Consider the following 22185-nt stretch of genomic DNA (forward strand, 5'->3'; position numbering starts at 1 on the left):
CAAGGATTAAGTAAAATATAATTTATATTCTAGCCCTAGTGGCATCAAAATCTGAATTCATTTAAAACTGCAATAATCAGATCATCGGCAGTAGGTTGGTTCAGCTCAGTTCAGAGTACAGGCATGAATTTTTATTGAAGTGGAATTTAGATAAAAGTTATTTAACCACATCCAAGTAAAGTTTTTACCTGCACAGGTTTCATTTGATTCATCTTCATTATTGCCACAATCATTAGCTCCATCACAAAGCCACCTCTTGGGGATGCAGCGGTTATTCTGGCACTTAAACTGATCATCAGGACAGCTATGATTGACTAGGAAAAAAATATTACTTTCTCCTAAGCATACCATCAGAAAGAAACATGATTATATTAAGTTTCACTCATTGAAGAACTAGAGATACAATTAATATGATTACCCCATAATTTATAATCTTCATAGCTCGGAACTGTATTGCAAACAGGTAAAGTTGAGTCCCAGTTAAACAGTTGCTGAAGTATTTCAGATATAATAATACAAAATCTGGACACTCTATTGAAATAAAAGGAGTTATACAAGTGTAAACAGGTATCAGTGAGAGAAGAATAAGGTCCATAAGATTGTATAGTCTTTATAGGAATGGATGGCTAAAGATTGTAGGTAAATACCCAGCTCCACTGAAGTCAATGATACAATTCCTAGTGACTTCAGCGGGGCCAGATTTCACCTTGCATTTTTCATAAACATTATGAATAAGAGCCTTAACTAGCATAACTCAGTATAACTCCATTGTAGCTATGACAATTTTCATCAGTTGAGGATCTGACTACCTAACTATAATGATATGTTAGCATTTTCATTAAAGGTTAAAGTGCTTTGAGATCTCAAATGAAAACTACAATCTAAATTCAAAGAATTACTATTATGAACTCATATTTTCAGAATTTTTTACTAAACTAATATGATAAGCCAACATTTAACTTCTCAAATTTTGAGTATTCATTCATATTTTAGTGTACTAACAAAGTAAAAAAGATAGTTGCAGTTCTATGACTCAGAATGTTAATTTGTCTGATATGCCATGACATAGCCTAATCAATTCTGGCACATTATTAGAAAAAAGAATTAAGCTGTAAAAATAATAAACCTTATACATTGTTTATTGTGCATATTTTCCCAATATTTAATATGGAATTTATTATATAATTATTTGAGACAATGTATTCACACTAATTATCTGAGTATATATATATGCTTATCATAGTGCAATGCTTATCAACCAACAATAAAACATTTTTAAGGACATTCATAACACAAACAACAACAATAAAGAAAACATTAACAATGTCAGACAAACCTACCAAAGCAACAAATTTCACAGTTAAGGATTAATCCTCCAGTAGCTAGACACAGCAGGGTGCCATCTTAAATATTAACCTAATATGTTCATTGCATGTAAGAACAGGGGGCTATGTCTTTAACTGAATTTTCATGCTTTTTTTGTATTTATCTCACATCTTTAAAATTCTCTTGAAGTCATGTTTGTGCATATTATTCCCAGATAAGTGATAAAATGAATAACACTAATAAAAAAGTATATTTAAGCAAAACAAATATTGCTGCATTTTACTCTTTGGTGCCTGATACTGCACTTGAAGCCAATAAGAGTTTTGTGTCAGTCAGGAGTGCATAAGTATGTCCTTTGACTTTTGTAGGCTCTGGATCAGGCCTAAGGGGGAACTTCCTTTTCTAGTTCTTTTTCTAAAATACAACTGAAAATCTCAATTCACCAAGCCCTGTTGACGTCAACATTCTGTGTGCAGAGAGGCTGCAGGATCAGGCCATTTCTCCATATGCACTTCATCAAATAAGGATTCATCTAAAATTTGCAACAACAACAACAACAAAAATACTACCAAAGGTCTTTATCCAAAGCCTATTGAAACTAATGGGAAAATTCCCATTCACTTCAGTGTGCTTTGAATCAGCCTAAACTAAGATGGGAGGCTTTGGTATATAAATAAGTTTTTAAGTTTTTAACATTTTTTATAACTCAGCATTAGCAAACATAAAATAATTTTAAAAAGCCATATTCTTAAAGCCATTAAAATCATGGTTTAGTTTTAGACTATCTGAAGGAATGAATAGGGTACAATAATTCACTAAAGTGAAGCCATCCAAGGACTTACACTGTAAAAGGTAATACAAAGTGGCCATCATATGGACCTGTTACTTGTAATCAAACAGGCAGTTCAATTTTGTACAAATAACCCTTGAGATAGTAGATCCTGAAAGAACTATAGATAAGGAATGGCAGTAATCTAGTCTACCAGATACTGTAAGCGGTGGGGAAAAGCAGTTTTGCAATGCTTTTGAAATGATAAAAAGTAACCTTTGTTGGATTGCAAATATAGGGAAACGTAAAACTGTGGTTCCTACAAGGTATGAAATTAGTTAAGATCTAAAAGTCATCAGAGCCAATGTCATTGCCGCTACGTGATTCCGAGAACTAACAAATAAACCCTCAGTTTTCCCTGAATCTAACTGCAACTACAGACACTGTAACCAAGCTGTAACATTAGTAAAAGCAAGGAATCAGCTAAAAATTACTTATTTAAGCCACTTAAAATACTTTCATGATTTATTATAAATAGATGAATATATTTATAAATAGATGAAAGTTATAGTTTTCTTTGGTTAAAAAAAACCTGAAACTGACTACTGAAACTGAAAGTTTGGGAAGTTAATATTTTATTTCTGATTTAAATTACATAAAATATTTTTATGTAATAGCAGATTTATCATAGAACTGTTCTTAAAAAGCAGAGGTGAGGTACACTGCATTACCTGCATTACAGGTGCAACCACCACCGGGGAGAAGTAATAGATCCCATACTACATGAGAGTTATGTGAGGGGATACCTCAGACATCTTTTTCTTTAAAAAGTAAAGGACCAGATCCTAAGCTGGTGTAAATCAATGTAGTTCCATTCAAATAATTGGAGCTATGCCAATTTTCACAGGCTGAAGACTTGGCCCAAAATGTAAGTTCCGGTCTAAAATTCAGTCCCTTGCTCCTCAGACTGGCAAGGACCAAGGAACAGATTTTTGAAGAGTTTTAGGTCCCTCAAAAAAAGCAGCTAAGCATCTAGTGGGATTGTCAAAAGCACCTAAGCAGGTTAAGTGTCTAACTCCCATTGAAATCAATGGAACTCAGGACTCTATCCTGCTTACACACTTTTGTAAATCCCAAAGGGACCATTTGGACCTTTCACCTCTTCTTCTCAGGGCTCTCTTTGATCAACTGAACAGTAGCAAAAAATACTTCAGTGGAAGCTGTTTCCATCCCTCCTGCCTGGAGAGACATTTGCCATAGTTAGAACATTTTATGGAATGGGTAAGTAGAAAGGAGATCCTAGCGAGCGCTTGGGAGAATAATTATGCTAAATAATATTTTACACACTGTCGTGTATAGCTTTTTAAAACAAAAAATGGTCTTTGTAATCAATACTTATGGTTAAGAATATTATGAATGATTTCAAAATCTGAATTCAACTTCAATGGCATGAGGGCTTTTAGTTTTGTTGTTTATGTTTTTAGAATTTCTTTAAAGTGCTGGTGGAACTTGTTGCATCAAGATTATCGTTAAATCCACTCTTTTTACTCATGTGAGCAGTAAGAAAGCAAACTGTAATGACATTTGGTTCTTATATAGCTCTTATCATCCCTAGATCTTAAGTAGGCAGGATTTGGCTCCTGCTCAGGTATGAGCAAATATATTTACTTATTGTGTATCACATAAAAACACAAGACATGGAAATACCCATTAGAGTGAGACAAGGAGGAAGGAAGCTGAATGAAGTCACGTTATGAGAAGTTAATGTGGGATTTCATGTATATTTCCGTTTACAAGCATTGTCCTGCTATGGATAAGAATGGTTTTGTGTTAATTGCTATCTTTCATAACTTAACAATTAGAATAAAAAAAAAGATATATTCTAGACTATAGTTCCCCTTGTGGAGTGTCCAGCAGTTTATTCTTTCATGGAGAATTTTCCCATGAATTTTCCCCGCTTTTCAAAGTACAGGCAGGGGAGTCAGCAGACCTGTGGATCTCAGCGGGTATGGTTATCCTTATGGGTGTACACACTCACTATATTACATCTTCCTGGCACCCTATTCCTCTCCCTCTCAATATGGCTCAGGCGCAAAACTGATGATGTGGAATGTGGTATGGAAATGCTTGGGGGATTGTGTTCCATACTTTAAATGGCAATACAATCTCCTATGGGCACCCATCCAACAACCCCAATTCTTCCAGGATTTACCAGGGAGTAAACTAACAAGGAGTAAACCAACAGCTCTCCTAGCCCACAGACACTGCAGTTGCCTGGCTTGCCTGCTAGTGGTAGTTTGTGCAAATTCTCTTTGTTAATAGTCAAATTTAATAATAGAATGAGGCACAAGTAGAGAGCACAGGTAATCATAAGTAGTTCCTGCCTTCCTCTCCAACATGTAGAAAGCATAAAAGCAGAACAAGAACCTGTCAAACTGCCAGACAATGGAATGAGGGAAATCAGAACCTAAGGGAACATCACTCCTCCCAAAACTACTGATGACCATCCAAGCAAACACTGAGTGACTGGAACACCATAGGTGACTGGAGGGAATACCAGGCAGAGCTAGATGACCCAGTGGGCAGCTGCTCTACAAGTTACCGATCCCCTAACAAGCCTACAGAATATCCTGTTAAAATTCCAGCAAGTACTGATGGTGCTAGGTTCAGCATTAATGGCTCTTCTGTAGTTTCCACATTCCCAGCAAATTATTTATCACTATGGGGGAAGGAGCCAATGGTAGCATGGTCATGTTAAGGCCACACTGCTAAAGGGCAATAAGGTACCTGTAAGCTAAATAAAGTGACAAATTTGAATTGTCCAAGATTCAGTGTATAGGGAACTGGCTCCCCATCGATCATTGGGATCTCCATGGTAGCAGTGGTCTGCAAATCCATGTCAAGCCCCAGAAGGAGTGAATTCTAGCATTTTCTAGTTTCCAAATAATAGAAATAGTCCCTCCCCCCCCATTTTATAAAGTTTTGTGCAGGTGAGCACCCAAAATGTCAAGTACGCTATTTAGAAGCCAACATTTCTAAGTACGAAACTCCCATTAAATCTGATTGTTTATTAATATAGAGTTTGTTTTTCATTTAATTTCTGCAATTACAGAACAGTTGCAGTGGGGGAGGTTTAGATTGGATATTAGGAAAAACTTTTTCACTAAGAGGGTGGTGAAACACTGGAATGCGTTACCTAAGGAGGTGGTAGAATCTCCTTCCTTAGAGGTTTTTAAGGTCAGGCTTGACAAAGCCCTGGCTGGGATGATTTAACTGGGAAATGGTCCTGCTTCGAGCAGGGGGTTGGACTAGATGACCTTCAGGGGTCCCTTCCAACCCTGATATTCTATGATTCTATGAAACATGTTTAAAAGAGGAGCAACTAAGGGCCTGATCCTGCAGTCCCTGATTAGGTTACGTTGCCCTGGATTTGAGGAGCATGTATACCCCAGAATGTGATCAGACTAATTGCAACCATATGATGTGCATTCAGCCATCCTGAAGTAATGAAACAGAACACCACATAGCTAAGGGTTAATTTGGAGACAGGCTTTCAGAAACAAGGTTAAAACTAGCTACAGTTTCTGCTAATCAGAATGGGAGGAGGGGACAAACAAGTAAACAACTGAGATTGAAATACCTTGGTGGTTGGAAAACCTTGACTCTAGATGCCCCTGATGTTAAAAGTTTATTGAAAGTTAGAAAAGTGATGATACAGTAGGGTCATTATGACCTATGTTTTTTGTAGAAGTTAGCTATAAAAGATTAGCTAATAGAGTGTACTTTGGAGCAGACCACTAAAGGCACCTTGAGAGATGTTTTCCTGACCTCTTTCTCCCCAGTGGGTAAGCAACTGGCCACTGTGAATCTGCTGTTAATTACTCAAAGCCATTCCAGATGTTAGGTAAATATCTGGGATGTTCTAAACCTATTTGCTTATGTTTGTGTGTGCTTAAATCTAATAAAAATTGCAGTTTTAGACAAGAGCATGCTAACTTGCATTACTCCTTGATCAGATGGAAGTGCTGAGTTCCTGTTTATTTATTCCTTACACCACCTGGAGTGAAATAGTTAAGTTGCCCCTGTTGGGGGTTCTGAAAACCCCGGGAAACAATTAGACTCCCACTGAGTTGGAATTTTGGCTGTACAATAAATACAGGAGTGTGTCTTCACTTTTTTATTAGCAAAACTATTATAGCAGAAGATAAAAAACAAAAATAGTGACGGGGGAAAAATCAAAGAGAACGAAGATATAAAGGTAACTTTGAAACCAGAACTCTCCCAAAGTAGCCAAGTTCACAGCCAAGATACCGTAATGGGCAGGGGTGAATGTGAGCAGAATGATAACGCTTCTGAACCCTTACATGTTGATTCTAACATGCACATATGCACTTGTAGTCTTTTTTTACTTGCATTTAGAGATAACAGTGCAAATGAGGACAGTTGGTAGGTCTACTTAAAAGTAACCATTTATGGCACTACGGTGTTTCCACTTTATTACCAAATGTACTTTTCTTAAAATATATCTCAGTGAGGTTTTAAATATTACCATAGCAAAGCTGCAGGGCTTTTTAAGTGTTCAAGGCTATATTCCCTGCTTGTGTAAATGAGCAGAGCTCCACTGACTTCATGTTAACAACAAGATCTGAGGTAGCATGACAAAGGCAGAGAGGCATGCTAAGCACCAACTTGAACCCTTCTTTAACAAGTGTCAGTCTCTCTTCCCTTTAGTTTCTCTCTGTCACCCATCCATTCATTATGATGGGAGTTTTATTTTGAAGATAAACATGTCTGAAAACACACAGCATTTAGAATTACAAAAATCATTCCAGGTATACCTTTTACTGCTTAGCAACCTTTCTAAATAAGCTTTCATTGACATGAATTCAAAGTGCATACATGTGTGCAACCCTACCAGATCATTTTGATGAAATTTTAGAAGCACATTGTAGGGAAGGTTTCATTAGTGACTTTAGCAATAAAGTGTTCAAAATCTGATAATTCTTATTCAGCAATTTAGCGTATAAGTGTGACTAGAGACCAAATTGCTGATCTCCTCCGGCTGATAAAATTAAAATTTGAAAAGCACTAAACAATTTTTTTTAAAAGTGTCTGACTCTAATATAACAAACAAAACCCATTTAAAATTTTAGAAATGCAAATTCACTTTTATTTATACAAATTAAATCAAGAATTTCCCTCCATATCACCCAATTTCAGCAAATTCAGACTAAGCCAAACCCATGTTAAATTACCTTAGAAACTGCTTCAAGAGGATTACTTTTAACATATTTTTGCTAATAAACTATTTAATATGTACAGAGTTGGAAACAAGTTCTGAATTCATTTATAAATGTGTAAATATAAGTAACTCTACAGAAGTAAAGGAATTTTTTCTAGATTAGCATCAATTTATGTAAGATAAGAAATTGGCATGCTATACCCAAATATTTTACCTCATGGAATTATGAATAGATGTATACTTTACTGCAATTTAAGAGCTCCTTGTCTTAGAATAAGGAAGTCTAAGAAAATCTCAAATTATAGTGAATATACAGCATTGTGTTATAGGCTTCTTCTACAGTACACAATACAGCTAAAGTAAAGTAGTCTTTAATGATACTGTATGTCAACTGCAGATTTGTTATTTTGGAGGAAGTACTAATTGCAAAGTGAAAGTAAATTAAGGGAAATTTACTGAAGAGAAAATGAGCAACTAGCTACAGTGCTGATACAAAGGTATGTTATTTGTACAAACCACACCTGTGTCAGAAAATCCAAGCTACCTGGCTTTGCCAGTATAAATGATGACTGATTGACCTGTTCTTGAGCATTTTTAATGCATATATATTTGTTTTCCCATGGTAAGAACAAGGAACTGGGACTCAGGATTCATGTGGTGAAATCCTTACTTATACTCTGGCCGCTTTATACAAAATAATGGGACCAGAACAGTGTAAAAGGGCCTTAACAGTCCCGTATCCAGCCACAGAAAGATTCCACTGGTGAAAGAACTGTTGAAAACAGCCATAAGTCTGCCTCCCAAGGACCCCCGTATAAGCCCTGGCTTTCAGGAAGTGCTGGGCACAGCTGCAGCACACGGCATTACAGAGATTCTAGCCAGCATTGATGCCACTAGGGAGGCTGCTGTAATTTAGACAGACTTCCTGGACTGTCTAAATTGCACCCGTCTCAGGAGCAGCCCAGCATCCAGAAGTTTCAAAGGTGGTTTAGAGCCATCTTAGCACTCCTCCCTGTCGGCTGTAAATTAGAGGTGTAGCACAGAATCTCACCCGAGATTCTGTTCCGTGCTCTACCCTGACTTACTATGTGGCAAGGAACAATTCACCTATCTGTGCTACAGTTTACTTATTTATTTACTTAAAATTGAAATAATATTTGCCTAGTTCATAGGGGTGTTGCAAAGTTTAATGCACTGAAGCACTCATTTCCTCACATGAAAGGTGCTAATGTAAGGCTGCTGTAGTAATAATTATTTTCATTAACAAACATCCTTGTTCCAACACTTGTTTTACTGTAAGATGTGGGCCAATGTGAAGAAAATGCCACTCTTCTTGCATGTGTTTCAGTTCTCATATGTCCCTTCTACAATATCCTAAGCCGTGAAGCTGTAAAGCAGTGATAGTCAGATCGAGGCTTTTGAACCACAAGTGGTTCTTTAATGTGTCTCCTGCAGCTCTTTGCAGCACAAAATAAAAACACCATGTGATTTAATTATTAACCAATCTAATTTATTAACTACTCAGGATGTTTTTACTATGTTATTATCCAATTTGAATTGATAAAATAATAATACTTAGTCATTTTGCTGTGAGAATGATTTATATAAATAACAGTCAATGAAACAATGAATGCACACTATTGTGGCTCTTTAGGGTAATGATGATCACTAATTTGGCTACTGAACCACTGAGGTCTGAGTATCACTGCTGTAGAGTATCTTGTTCCAAACCTACGTCTGTTTTCTTGGACCCTCTTCAAGATACCATTGCCAAAAAGCAGCGGAGTGTTTAAGGAACCTTCTGCACAGTAATTCTGTCTTTAGAGTATTTGAATTGATTCTCCTCCTTTTCTTTCAAGCAGAGATCCAGTGTGTGTCCCTGGCCCACCATCCGGAAATTTGGAACGGCACCAACAGCAAAGGATACAAAAATGGACACTTTTAGAGCACCAGAATTAATATCACTACAACCACTGGCATAAGCAGACCGCTGAGGAGGTATCTCGTATTACACTATGAAACAAATATGCTCCTGTTTACCACATGTGTGGAATAACTGATGCCATTAAACAGGAAAAGAAAGTGAATTATTTGCATACATTATTTAATAACTGCTGCTTCAGTCCTATTCCCCTCACCCCTCAGTATTTAGCACAAACTCACGGTATCATGTTGACAATTTTAAAAATGAAAACAAAACATGAAATGCAGTTTTAAAATTATTTAGAGAAATACATACAGCAAATTTCTGAATGCTCATCACTGGCATCCAAACAATCATCATCTCCATCACAGCGCCAGCGGTCCTGGATACAGCGCTTGTTGTTACACTGAAATTCTCCAGGTTTGCACAACTGAGGTAACACTTCTCCAGGATTAACTAGAAAAAAATCCAAGTAGTATGTATATGTTTAAGCTTGATATAAAAAATGCAATATTACCTGCATATAAACAGAAATGAATTCTTCTTCATAATGTATCTCTAAAGAACATTCAATTCTTAATAAGCTTTACATATTCACACTAATTCCATCCTACAATAGGATGTGTATCCACATTTATGGTGGATGTACTTAATATATTTTTAATAAACAAGTGCACACTCAGATTACATTATCACTCAGAAACAACTTTTACAAGTTCAGAAGACAAAACAGACATAGAACTCATCATGAAATCAGTGTTCTCCTAATGACTTTTAAAATATGCTGATGCAACCTCAAAAGCTAGTAAAAAAAATTGTAGATAACAGGACAAATTTGTTCTCAGCGATACAGGTCAGATCATGATAACCTAAGGCCCAATTTTGTGTCCCAAGACATAGCCCAAGCACTTGGATTGTGTAATGAAGATTTCCTTTGGACAAATGGGGTGTAAAGATACTTGAGCATATTAGAAGTTATCAGGTTCTTGTTAATAACATAGCTGATCTGGACATAGTTATATAAGGACAGGAGAAGCTGATACATAGAAGGCTATTATAGAGGAGGGTGTATCTTCTCTCCTCCCATCTATAGCTGGAAAGGCCTCAAGTGATTAAAACCCAGTAGTTTGAGTTCATAAATTGTAGGTTTGAGTTTTGTTTCTGGAAATAAAGCAAGCCCTGAGGAAAGTGATGTGAAGTAACCTGCAACTCAGATTTTTCTTTTTCGTTCTCCATCTAATGAGTTAAACACTGGCTTACAGGAGAAAAAAATCCTTTGCAACATTGTTCTTCTCTTCTCCGACCCCTCAGAAGTGTCTGTATACGGGCTCCATGGGGTTCAACCTATGCAGCTGATTAGGGAGAATTCAACAGACAGGGGCAAAAGAACTGCAGAGGTGAGAAAACGATTCACACTTTAACATTACCAATCATCATTAATTTACCCACATTATTCCTCTGCATTTTGGAACCCCAACAAAGTGGAAGTCCTATGGACAGTGTTTTGTTTGAGACTTCCCTGCAGCATGACTCCAAGAGGAGTTGCCCCTGGCAGAAGTTAATTTGTAGGCAGTAGGTCTCCATTTCACAGTATAATAGAAACTCTACAAGGGGAGCCCTATGTAACCTCTGAATAAGGGAAAATCTGGATTTCACTTCCTTATACAATTATTATGATTTTCTGTACTCCATAGGCCAACTCTCACTCTCATATTGCTCACACAAAATTCACATTGACTTCATTGTGAGTGTGAGTTTTGAATGAGCAATATGAGTCAGACTAGCTCTTTGTATGCACTGGTACACATCTGCCTATGTTTTCAAACTTTGCATAATAGTTATGTCCCGAGAATATACAACTACCCTGGATAGTGTTAATAAAAATTAAGCTGTTAATTGAAAATATGAGTAATGCATGAATTAATGAGACATTCTCATTTTGTACAGCTATAGTTAAAGAAGTTCGGGAATGTTCAATATGATGGACAAAATATTTAATATAAGTAAAATTAATCACAGATGTTCTTAGAAAAAAATGGCATATTCTATAATCGAATATGTTCCAAAATACTAAAGCTAGAAATTTGCAACAGTACCAATATTACACTGGTGAATTAATATTTTTGGAGTAGCAGGTTTAATTTTGTTACAAGCCCATGTTTTTTTCAGCAGTATTTGAAAAAAGACATCCAGAGGATGGTTAAGCTATTCAGAGATTGGTGCATCTTCTATCCCTGGTTTTGTCTTACATATAAAGTGTCAGCTTCAATTTTTCACAGTTTCAACTTGAGGATTTGCTATGCTTGATTTCTCTTCAAGATATTTACTTCACTGAATGCCATGAAGCCAGTTAATATGCTTTTATTATGACTTTTATTTTGATGTCCGTGAAACGTAACAAAAAGTCTTTGGAAGCATCAGAGTACTCTATTATATTAGACACTATGGAATATTTTCAGATGCATTTAACTTCAAATATTGCACATTTAATAGTTTTGTTTCACTCTTCAAGCTTTAACTATCTGTGCTCAATTAGCAAGTTTATTCAATTAATAGTTATTTGCCCAATGTAAAATTGCTGAACAGCAATAAAGCCTCCAGGAGATTTTTTTTTACTTTTCAGATTTGATTTTTCTCTCCCATAACAGTAATATATACCCAGATAGTCTTCAAGAAAATCTTACTCATGCACATTGTACTGTTTTCCTCTAGGAGCTGATGATCAGCACAGGCACAAACTCTGCCTCCGGGAATGGCTAAACAAAGAGTGCTGCAGCCTCCATTATTAACACGACATGCATTGTCACCTGCAATTAAAAAAGAAAAAGTAATCGTAAGACATAATAGCTCAAAAGCCATGTAAAAGAGCATGTAGAAAATTAACTGAGATATGCTTTTATTTACAAGGAGACATGTTATTGTGGTAGTTCTTCTTCTGTTATTGTATAACCTGCAGGTATAGACAACAAAAATTATATCAGTTCACAAATGTCCTCTCTCACTCTTTAATAAATATTAGCATTTTTACAGGACACAGACACGTGAGTTCAAAAATTAAAGTGAACTTCATTATTTTTAAATAGACAACAACATAAAATGAAAAAATCTCAACTATATTGGCAGCTAAGACTCAAGCGCAAAAATGCGACTACAATGACAGACTAGGTTATTATATCCCAGGCCTGAGAGGCTGGAAGTATTACGTGGAGAATAATGAGGAAAATGCATAGTACAAAATCATTTTATCACCAATAAATATTTAACTCAAATGCACAAATTTTCACAGTGTAGTCTGGCACTCAGACTGACTGACCCAGAGTAGACTAGGATCCTTTTCATCATTCTCAAATCTAAATTTACTTTGGCACACTTACAAAAGCTTAGAAATGAAAGAAAGTGAAAGCTAGACAGGCCAATGAGCCTATATAAACTCTTTAACATCACTTAACTTCTGAACTCAGAGGTAATCAAGCTTGGATCATATTGTTCCCTCCAACCAGGACTGCCACCATTAAAAAAGCAGTCTCCAGCGATGGCTATGGTTTTCCTGCTATAACTGCATGATCCTGGTTCCAAATATGTAATACTTTATAGTACTGTTTGGCTTTTTATCTAAGCGATCAGTCACCATTTTCATGTGCCAAAATAAATTACACATTTAGTTATATATCAAGAGCTCTGTTTGAAAACTGAAAAACTAAAGAAATAGAAAAATCAATAAATTCATAATGGAGAATAAATAAGAAAAGGAAATGCTGAAATATATCAGGATATACTTTTCAGTGTTGTGAATGGGAGTTAAGCACTCACGTATTCTAATGTGAGTTATGCTCATAATTTGCTACTGCCTATGAATTTTAAATTCTGAAGAACAAATTACTATTATGCCAGAATTTTATGCCTTTGTCATATGAAAAAGTAGAAACTGACAAGTTACTTTCTGTCCTGTCATGAAGTGACATTAAATAGAAAATCATTATAATAATTTCATAAGCTTAGTTAGAATTAGACTGAAACACTTCTAGGTCTTGGTCCTATATTCCTCATGCACTCAGAATAGACACTCAGATGGATGTGAGTGTTTGAGGAATGAAAAAAAAAATCAGATCCCACTTTATTTATTTATTTTAAGGTATGGAGAGCATTAAGACAAGGGGAAATTTTGCCTCAGGGTTTCTATAATCTGCCAATGCTTGCTACATTCCCTCTAACCACCATCTCAACTCTCCAACATACTCTACTACAAGGGTCTGATTCAAAGCCATTGAAGCCAGTCTTAAGTACTTTAGTAGGCTTTGAGTCACATCCTAATTACTTAGTCATACACTGCCATTGTCATTTGACTGCTGTTTCTCAAGCAGTGCTAGGTTTCAGATGTTGCTGGTAATGCACATGGGTAGGGAGACCATAACCAATGATCCAGGTTTGTACAAATCTTGTAATGGATTTCCAAATCTTCCACTCCTTTAGTCCACTATTAGCAAAATTCCACTAAATAAGGATACATTCGGTGACTGCTAGGAGACTAAATAGTGTTTAACCAGGTGTGAAGTGTTTAACAGTGGTTTTCCAAAAAAATATTTTATCAGACACAGACAATGAAAAAATAATAAAATGCAGAATGTATTTTATTTGTTTATTCTTATTTAGAATAGCATTTTTTTTCAATTCAAGTCATTTTAGATTTGGAAAATCATCTCCTCTTTTAATGACAGCTGGTTAATTGGGAGCAGCCTGTCCACCAAAATATACCATCACTGGATGGTGTTCCACTTATGTGCAGTGAGGATGGCTGAAGCATACAGGGAAACAAAACAATGTCCACTCCACTCCTTTTCCACAGTTTAATTTTCTCAAGAATGATTATTAATTATTTATCCAAAGTGCAACAGCTTCAATAGGAGCGACTGAGGGAGCCCCACATTAGAATACCCCATAACCCATTCCAGGGGCATACACAAGGAGGAGCAAGGAGGGGCAAACCCCTCCCCCCCACAAACACCATGTGACCCTGCAGCCCGGTGAGGGAAGCAGCAGCAGGTGGCTGACTGCCAGATGAGCTCCTCTTCCCCCCCTGCTTTTCCTCCCCTGCCACTGGAATCCCATGCATTGCCTCTGCCTCATCTCAGTGGGCAGTCTGCAAAGTCGGCTTCCCAGGCCAAAGGTACTGAGTTTCTAATCTGTGGCAGGGTTCTCCGACCCCTGCTCTGCCCAGGCCCTGCCCCCACTTCACCCCACCCCTTCCCCCAGTGCCCCACCCAGCCCTGTTTCTTCCCACCCCCCTCCACCTAGCGCGCTGCACACTTGCGCCTTCCCCCGCACTTCCTGACACTGCAAAACAGCTGATCCGCGGCAGGCGGTAGGTACTGGGAGGGAGGGAGGGGGAAGCACTTATCAGTGGGGCCCACCGGTGGGCAGGAGGTGCTGTGAGGAGGGAGATGTGTTGATAGGGAGCCTGCTGGTGGGTGTTAAGCACCCACCATTTTTCCAGTGTGTGCTCTAGCCCCGGAGCACCCATGGAGTCGGTACCTATGACCCATGCTTCCGGGTCCCTGCTCCCAGTCAGGTTGCCGCCTGCTCCCTAGGCTTCCTGCTCAGAGCTGGGCTATTGCCTGGGCTTCCTGAATACCACTCAGAGCAGAGCTGCCCCCAGGGTCCCTGCTCCCAGACGGGCTGCTCCCTGGGCTCCCCGCTCTCCATCAGAAGCTCCACACTGGGTTCCCAGGTGTCCGCTGTGCTTTCTGTTGGAGCAAAGAGCCGATAGTTGGGGCAGCTGCACTGCTCCTGGTGGGGGGAAGGGATCCAAGGTGGAGGGGCAGACAGGATCCCAGTGGGGAGCTGCAAGCCAGGGGGCAGGTGGGCTTCAGGCAGGGAGCTAAGAGCCTGGTCTTTCAGCCCCCTCACACTGCCCCTCTTAAGTCAGTGGAAGCTCTCCTGGTGAGGATGTGTACCACATACAGAAGAAGCGTAGTTTGAATGAGAACTACTGCAGTAATTACTGCAGTGGCTGTAAGTCAGCCTAACATATGTTAGGTCCACTTAAGTTTTTAGTGTAGACATGCCCTGACTCTGCAAGAGGGAAGGGGCACAGGACACACTTCTTTTGTCAGCATCTCCCACTGGCTAATTTAGGAGGCTCCCACCTAGCAAAATAGCTTTTGCAAATCTCATTCTAAGGTGCTTATTTCTCCCCATGCATTGTATAGGGATCCTAAGCGCCTATCTCAGGCTCCGTGAATCCCATTGTAATTCCGGTGATTTTCCAGGACACTGTAATACCAAAGTCCCTTTGTGGATTTGGATCTAGGAGACATAGGAGCATAAGTACCATTTTCAAAAGTGACTTGGTGCCAGATTTTTAAGGTATTAAGTCACCTAAAGATGTATGGAATTGTCAAAAGTACCTAGTGGGTGGATTTTCAAAAGCACCTAGCCAACTAACTCCCAACTTTTAGGTGCCTAAATACCTTTAAAATCTGCCTGTTAGGCTTCAAAATTTTACCTCTAGGTTTTTTCCCTGCCTGGATAACCCTAACCCATCTTTCCTAGGAACTGATAGGCACTATACCCCATTAAGAGAATTTATTTTATGTTTTAACAAGCTTATTTAAGATAGTCGATATCTCATATATATTAGAATGTAGTGTAGCAGATGCTCTGATATTTGTGCGTATGTCGGGGTAGAGGGCCAGGGATAAGCACAAATAATGAAAACAAGTAGCAGAAACACACTCTGAAATCTGCATTCAGGAAACCATGCTACATTTTGTCCAAGTTATAGCTCATGAGAGGTTGCAAATGCTAATTGCAAAGGTGCAGAACTATAGGGAGCTGTTTATGTTCAGAGATGAAGTCAGCATGTAGGAAGAAGATTCTATTGGGCTAGATTCACAAAGGGGACTTAAGTGTTACACCGCCTAACTCCTAGGTGCCCTGGGACATCTTGGGACAAAGAGAGAGATTGACTCTATAGCCCTGTGGCTAGGGCATTCACATTGGATGTGGGAGAGTAAGGTTAGCGTTTCTGCTTCAATTAATATTTCGTTATTTATACAAAGTGCAACAGCTTCAACAGAAGAACCCGCAACCCAGAATACCCTGGTGGTTAGGATACACAGCTAATTTGTAGGAGATCTGGGCTCAAGTCTCTGCTCTAAGGCATGCAAAACAGGGATTCAAACCTGGCTCCCCTATGTTCCAGGGGCATGCTCTACCCACTGGGCTTCTGCACATTTTTGGACACACAAATGCCAGGCAGCCCAAAATTCCTGATTATTTACCTCAGCTGTCTTTTGTTCAAGTTAGGTGTGCCCTGAGCATGCCTTCTGGATCTGGCCCCAGAGACAAGATAGATGAGGAACACGTACCTTGAAGAGCCCAGCAGGGCTTAAGCATGTGTGAGAGCTCCAAGCACCTCATTAGCAACATGGCAGCATCAGGACATAGGCAACTTTGCACATGCCCACTGATGGAAATTTAGGGACCTCTGGAGATTTAAATGCCTACAGGGTTAGCTGAGTGGGGGGGGGGAATTATGAATGTCACTTTGTTTTGTCTACCTAAAGATTATTGGACTTCAGCACCCACAGCAAGATTCACTAAAGGATTTAGGTGTCTGACACTTTAGGTGACTAAATTCCAGAATCAGGCCCCAGTAGGATTCAGAAAACATGAAATTCAGAAAACCATCACTCAGCTGCATCCTATGAGCACCTAAACTCGCTCAGTGCCTGAATTTTTGCAATAAAAGCTAAGATCCCTGGAGGCATCTATAGGTACGCAAAACAAGTGAGAGGACAATTTTTCTGTTTAAATGTGCTAATTTTTATGTAGCTAGCAGAGTAGGCATTCCTATCTAGTACTGGCCATCATTGTGGCACCCTTTATTTGCTATCTGGAAAGTTATGAAAGAATGGTTTATCATTTCTGATGGGATTACTGTATAAATCACCCACTGGTATTCAGAACTATTGTACTACCTATATATGTTATGCTTACTGTGCATTTAAGCAGGAGATACACAACAAGAATAAATAGCCATTTGTCTGTGTCTTAGTCTATTTAAGCAGTGCAAGGGTGACATAATGAATGGGTAGCACACTATTTCATATATACATTCATTTTAAAGAAATTAATCATATTAGATCAGAAAAAAAGAATGCTATAAAAAACATGTAAGTATACAGAATAAGACTATAGTCCCACTGAGGTTTATACAATTGTTAAAGATGTTGGATAAAATATTTTAGTCAATAAATATGTATGTATTGCATGCAAACTTCTGTTTATATTCTGAAAGAACATTACATAAAACAAAAACAAAAACAAAGCTGTTAAACAAGTTCTAAAATGTCAACTGCTGAAATATCTGAATGAAATATACCACAAGGAGTAATTATTCAAGTCTGATTATACACTGCATCAAATTTATGTCCCTCAACTGTTTCTTTAAGAGCAGGAACATCAAGATTATGATGCTCAACAGATGGCTAAGGCAGTGGTGCTATAAGGAGGGCTTTGGAATGTATGGCCACTGGGAAGCATTCATGGACAGAGGACTGTTCTCTGGGGATGGACTTCACCTGAGTGAGGAGAGAAATAGACTTGTAGGATGGAGAATGGCACAACTGATCAAGAGAGCTTTAAACTAGGAATCTGGGAGAGATGTTTGGGAGATGTCCAGGTAATCTCCATGCTGAATTGAGAGGGAAGAAAACAAAGTAAGAAAGGATACAGCTGTGGGTAGGAGAATGGACATAAGGAGGAAGGGTAGTGTACATACCAGGCTAATAGGTGATACTGGCAGTAGAATGTCTGTGCCTAATCAGGTAAAGAATGTGAGCGAGGCCAAACAGCAAAAATTAAGCTGTTTGTTCACTAATGCGAGGAGCCTAGGTAACAAAATGGAGGAACTAGAGCTACTGGTGCAAGAAGTGAAACCAGATATTATAGGGATAACAGAAACATGGTGGAATAGTAATAACGACTGGACTACAGGTATTGAAGAGTACGTCCTGTTTAGAAAAGACAGAAATAAAGGCAAAGGTGGTGGAGTAGCATTGTATAGCAATGATGAGGTAGACTGTAAAGAAATTAGAAGTGATGGAATGGATAAGACAAAGTCTGTCTGGGCAAAAATCACATTGGGGAAGAAAGCTACTAGAGCCTCCCCTGGGATAGTGCTTGGGGTGTGCGATAGACTGCTGGGATCTGATCTGGACATGGATAGAGACCTCTTTAATGTTTTTAATGAAGAAAATACTAATGGGAATTGTGTGATCATGGGAGACTAACTTCCCAGATATAGACTGGAGGACAAGTGCTAGTAATAATAATAGAGCTCAGATTTTCCTGGATGCGATAGCTGATGGATTCCTTCACCAAGTAGCTGCTGAACCAACAAGAGGGGATGCCATTTTAGATTTGCTTTTGGTGAGTAGTGAGGACCTCATAGAAGAAATGGTTGTAGGGGACAACCTTGCTTGGAGTGATCATGAGCTAATTCAGTTCAAACTAAATAGAAGGATAAACAGAAAAAATCTGTGACTAGGGTTTTTGACTTCAAAAGAACTAACTTAAAAAAATTAAGGAAATTAGTTAGGGAAGTGGATTGGACTGAAGAACTTGTGGATCTAAAGGATCTTGTGGAGGAGGCCTGGAATTACTTCAAGTCAAAGTTGAAGAAACTATCAGAAGCCTGCATCCCAAGAAAGGAGAAAAAAATCATAGGCAGATGTTGTAGACCAAGCTGGATGAGCAAGCTCCTTAGAGAGGTGATTAAGAAAAAGCAGAAAGCCTACAAGGAGTGGAAGATGGGAGGGCTTAGCAAGGAAAGCTCCCTTATTAAGGTCAGAACACGTAGGGATAAAGTGAGAAAGGCCAAAAGCCATGTAGAGTTGGACCTTGCAAAGGGAATTAAAACCAATAGTTAAAGGCTCTATAGCCATATAAATAAGAAGAAAACAATGAAAGAAGAAATGGGACTGCTAAACAAACTGAGGATAGAGTGGAGGTTAAGGATAATCTAGGCATGGCCCAATATCTAAACAAATACTTTGCCTCAGTCTTTAATGAGGAGCTTAGGGATAATGGTAGGATGACAAATGGGAAAGAGGATATGGAGGTAGATATTACCACATCCGAGGTAGAAGCCAAACTCAAACAGCTTAATGGGACTAAATCGGGGGGCCCAGATAATCTTCATCCAAGAATATTAAAGGAGCTGGCACATGAAATGGCAAGCCCATTAGCAAAAAATTTTAATGAATCTGTAAACTCAGGGGTTGTACCGTATGGCTGGAGAATTGCTAACATGGTTCCTATTTTTAAGAAAGGGAAAAAAAAGTGATCTGGGCAACTACAGGCCTGTTAGTTTGACCTCTGCAGTATGCAAGGTCTTGGAAAAAAATGGGAAGGAGAAAGTAGTTAAGGACATTGAGGTCAATGGTAATTGGGACAAAATACAACATGGTTTTACAAAGTGTAGATCGTGCCAAACCAACCTGACCACCTTTTTTGAGAATGTAACAGATTTTTTTAGACAAAGGAAACACAGTGGATCTAATTTACCTCAATTTCAGAAAGGCATTTGATATGGTTCCACATGGAGAATTATTAGCTAGATTGGAAAAGATGGGGATCAATATGAAAACTGAAAATATCTCTCCTCCTCCATTCTTTATGATTGCTCTCCATAAATATATCAGAGGGATAAATACCATGAAGGGAAAAAAATTATTTAAGCTCAATACCAATGTGGACACAAGAACAAATGGATATAAACTGGCCATCAGGAAGTTTAGACTTGGAATTAGATGAAGGTTTCTAACGATCAGAGGAATGAAGTTCTGGAACAGCCTTCCAAGGGAAGCAGTGGGGGCAAAAGACATATCTGGCTTCAAGACTAAGTTTGATAAGTTTATGGAAGGGATGATATGATCGGATAGCCTAATTTTGGCAATTAATTGATCTTCGACTATTAGCGGTAGATATGCCCAATGGCCTGTGATGGGATCTTAGATGGGGTGGGATCTGAGTTACTACAGAGAATTCTTTCCCGGGTGCCTGGCTGGTGAGTCTTGCCCACATGCTCAGGGTTTAGCTGATCGCCATATTTGGGGTTGGGAAGGAATTTTCCTCCAGGGCACATTGGCAGAGGCCCTGGGGGTTTTTCGCCTTCCCCTGCAGCATGGGGCACGGGTCATTGCTGGAGGATTCTCTGCACCTTGAAGTCTTTAAACCACAATTGGAGGACTTCAATAGCTCAGACATAGGTTAGAGGTTTGTTACAGGAATGGGTGGGTGAGATTCTGTGGCCTGCATTGTGCAGGAGGTCAGACTAGACGATCATAATGGTCCCTTCTGACCTTAAAGTCTATGATTCATGATATATGCACTTTAAACCCAGATCAAAACTAAGTTTACTTACCTACCAAACTACCTCTACAAGGCCAGAAGAAGACATTAATATGGGGATTATTGATTAAGAAAACATTGGATAAACTGTTTGACTAGTTGTGATAGGATTTTATCCAATTCCTATTAAAGTTAGTGAAAGACGCCTGTTGATTTCAGCAGGAGATGGATTGGAGCATAGCTAGAGATTGTAATTCTTTATCGGATCATATATAACACCACACAGCTATCAATCAGCAAATAAATTCATACAGTTCACACTGTCCTATCAGAATCTGGGATTTCATTGGAATAAAAATTTTCTAAAGGAAAAAATATTTTGGATAGAATTTTCTGTTTCGAAAATCTAATTGAAATGTTTCATTTAAGGTTGACATAAATCTCTAAGTCTTCCTGAGTCAATGCCATGCCTCGTGGGAGTTGTAGTTCTGAGTCCCTCATGTCTCTCCCCATGGGCTCTGCTCCATGGCCTCACTATGCCACCCATAATGTATCAGAGTCTTGCCCAGTCCCATGATTCACAGAAGCAACTCAGCTATAGGGAGAAGGCACAGTGTGTCCTGGCAGACATAGCCCAGCTTTGGATCTGGGCCCCCATGATGCACCTAGAACTGCAACTCCCATGAGCCACCTCCATCACTCAGGAAAATGCAGAGATTCATGTTGACCTGAAATAAAATGTTCCATTTTAGGTATTTAGGGTCATAACTATAGAAACCTATAGAACCTATAGAAATGTATGGCTGGAAGGGACCTCAAAACGTCACCTAGCTCACCCCTTTGTGCTGAGCCAGGACCAAAGTATACCTAGACCATCCCTGACAGATGTTTGTGCAACCTGTTGTTAAAAACTTCCAATTACAGGGCTTCCACAATCTTCCTTTGTAACCTATTCCAGCACTTAACTATTCTTATAGTTAGAAAAGTTTTTTCCTAATATCCAAACTAAATCTCCCTTGTTGCAAATTAAGCAGGTTACTTCTGGTTCTAACTTCAGTGGACAAGGAGAACGATCACCATCTTTCCCTTTGTAACCGCCCTTACCATATTTGATGACTTATCAGGTACCCACATGAGTCTCCTTTTCTCAAAAATAATCATGTCTGTTTTTTTTAAAATCTTTGCTCACATGTCACATTTTCTAAACCTTTTATCATTTTTGATACTCTCTTCTGGACTTTCTCCAATTTACCCACATATTTCCTGAAGTGTGGCACCCAAAATTGAACACAATACTCTAGCTGAGGTGGAACTGGAGCTGAGTAGAGCATAACAATTATCTCCTGTGCCTTACATATGACACTCCTTTTAATACATCTCTGAATGATATTAGCCTTTTTCACAACTGCATCACATTTTTGGCTCATGCTCAATTCGTGATCCACTATAACCCCAAATGCTTTTCAGCAGTGTTACTGCGTAGCTCATTATTCTGCATTTTGTATTTGTGCATTTAATTTTTCCTTCTTAAGTGAAATACTTTGCACTTGTCTTTATAGAATTTCATCT

The 22185-nt window shown here is 38.6% G+C and overlaps 1 protein-coding gene across 7 annotated transcripts in view; it reads right to left on the reverse strand.

The window, feature by feature from the left end:
* Positions 1–22185, reverse strand: part of LRP1B (LDL receptor related protein 1B) — a 1334345-nt gene that overhangs the window by 537038 nt on the left and 775122 nt on the right. For all 7 annotated transcript variants that reach the window (XM_075117809.1, XM_075117811.1, XM_075117812.1 and 4 more), the window contains 3 exons: positions 11946–12068; positions 9577–9717; positions 189–314 (listed from right to left, as the gene is read on the reverse strand). In XM_075117809.1, coding sequence (XP_074973910.1) covers positions 189–314; positions 9577–9717; positions 11946–12068 — 390 coding nt within the window. The remainder of the gene's footprint in view (positions 1–188; positions 315–9576; positions 9718–11945; positions 12069–22185) is intronic.

This window comes from Caretta caretta, chromosome 11, assembly GCF_965140235.1.
Source record: "Caretta caretta isolate rCarCar2 chromosome 11, rCarCar1.hap1, whole genome shotgun sequence".
NCBI classification, from domain to species: domain Eukaryota; kingdom Metazoa; phylum Chordata; order Testudines; family Cheloniidae; genus Caretta; species Caretta caretta.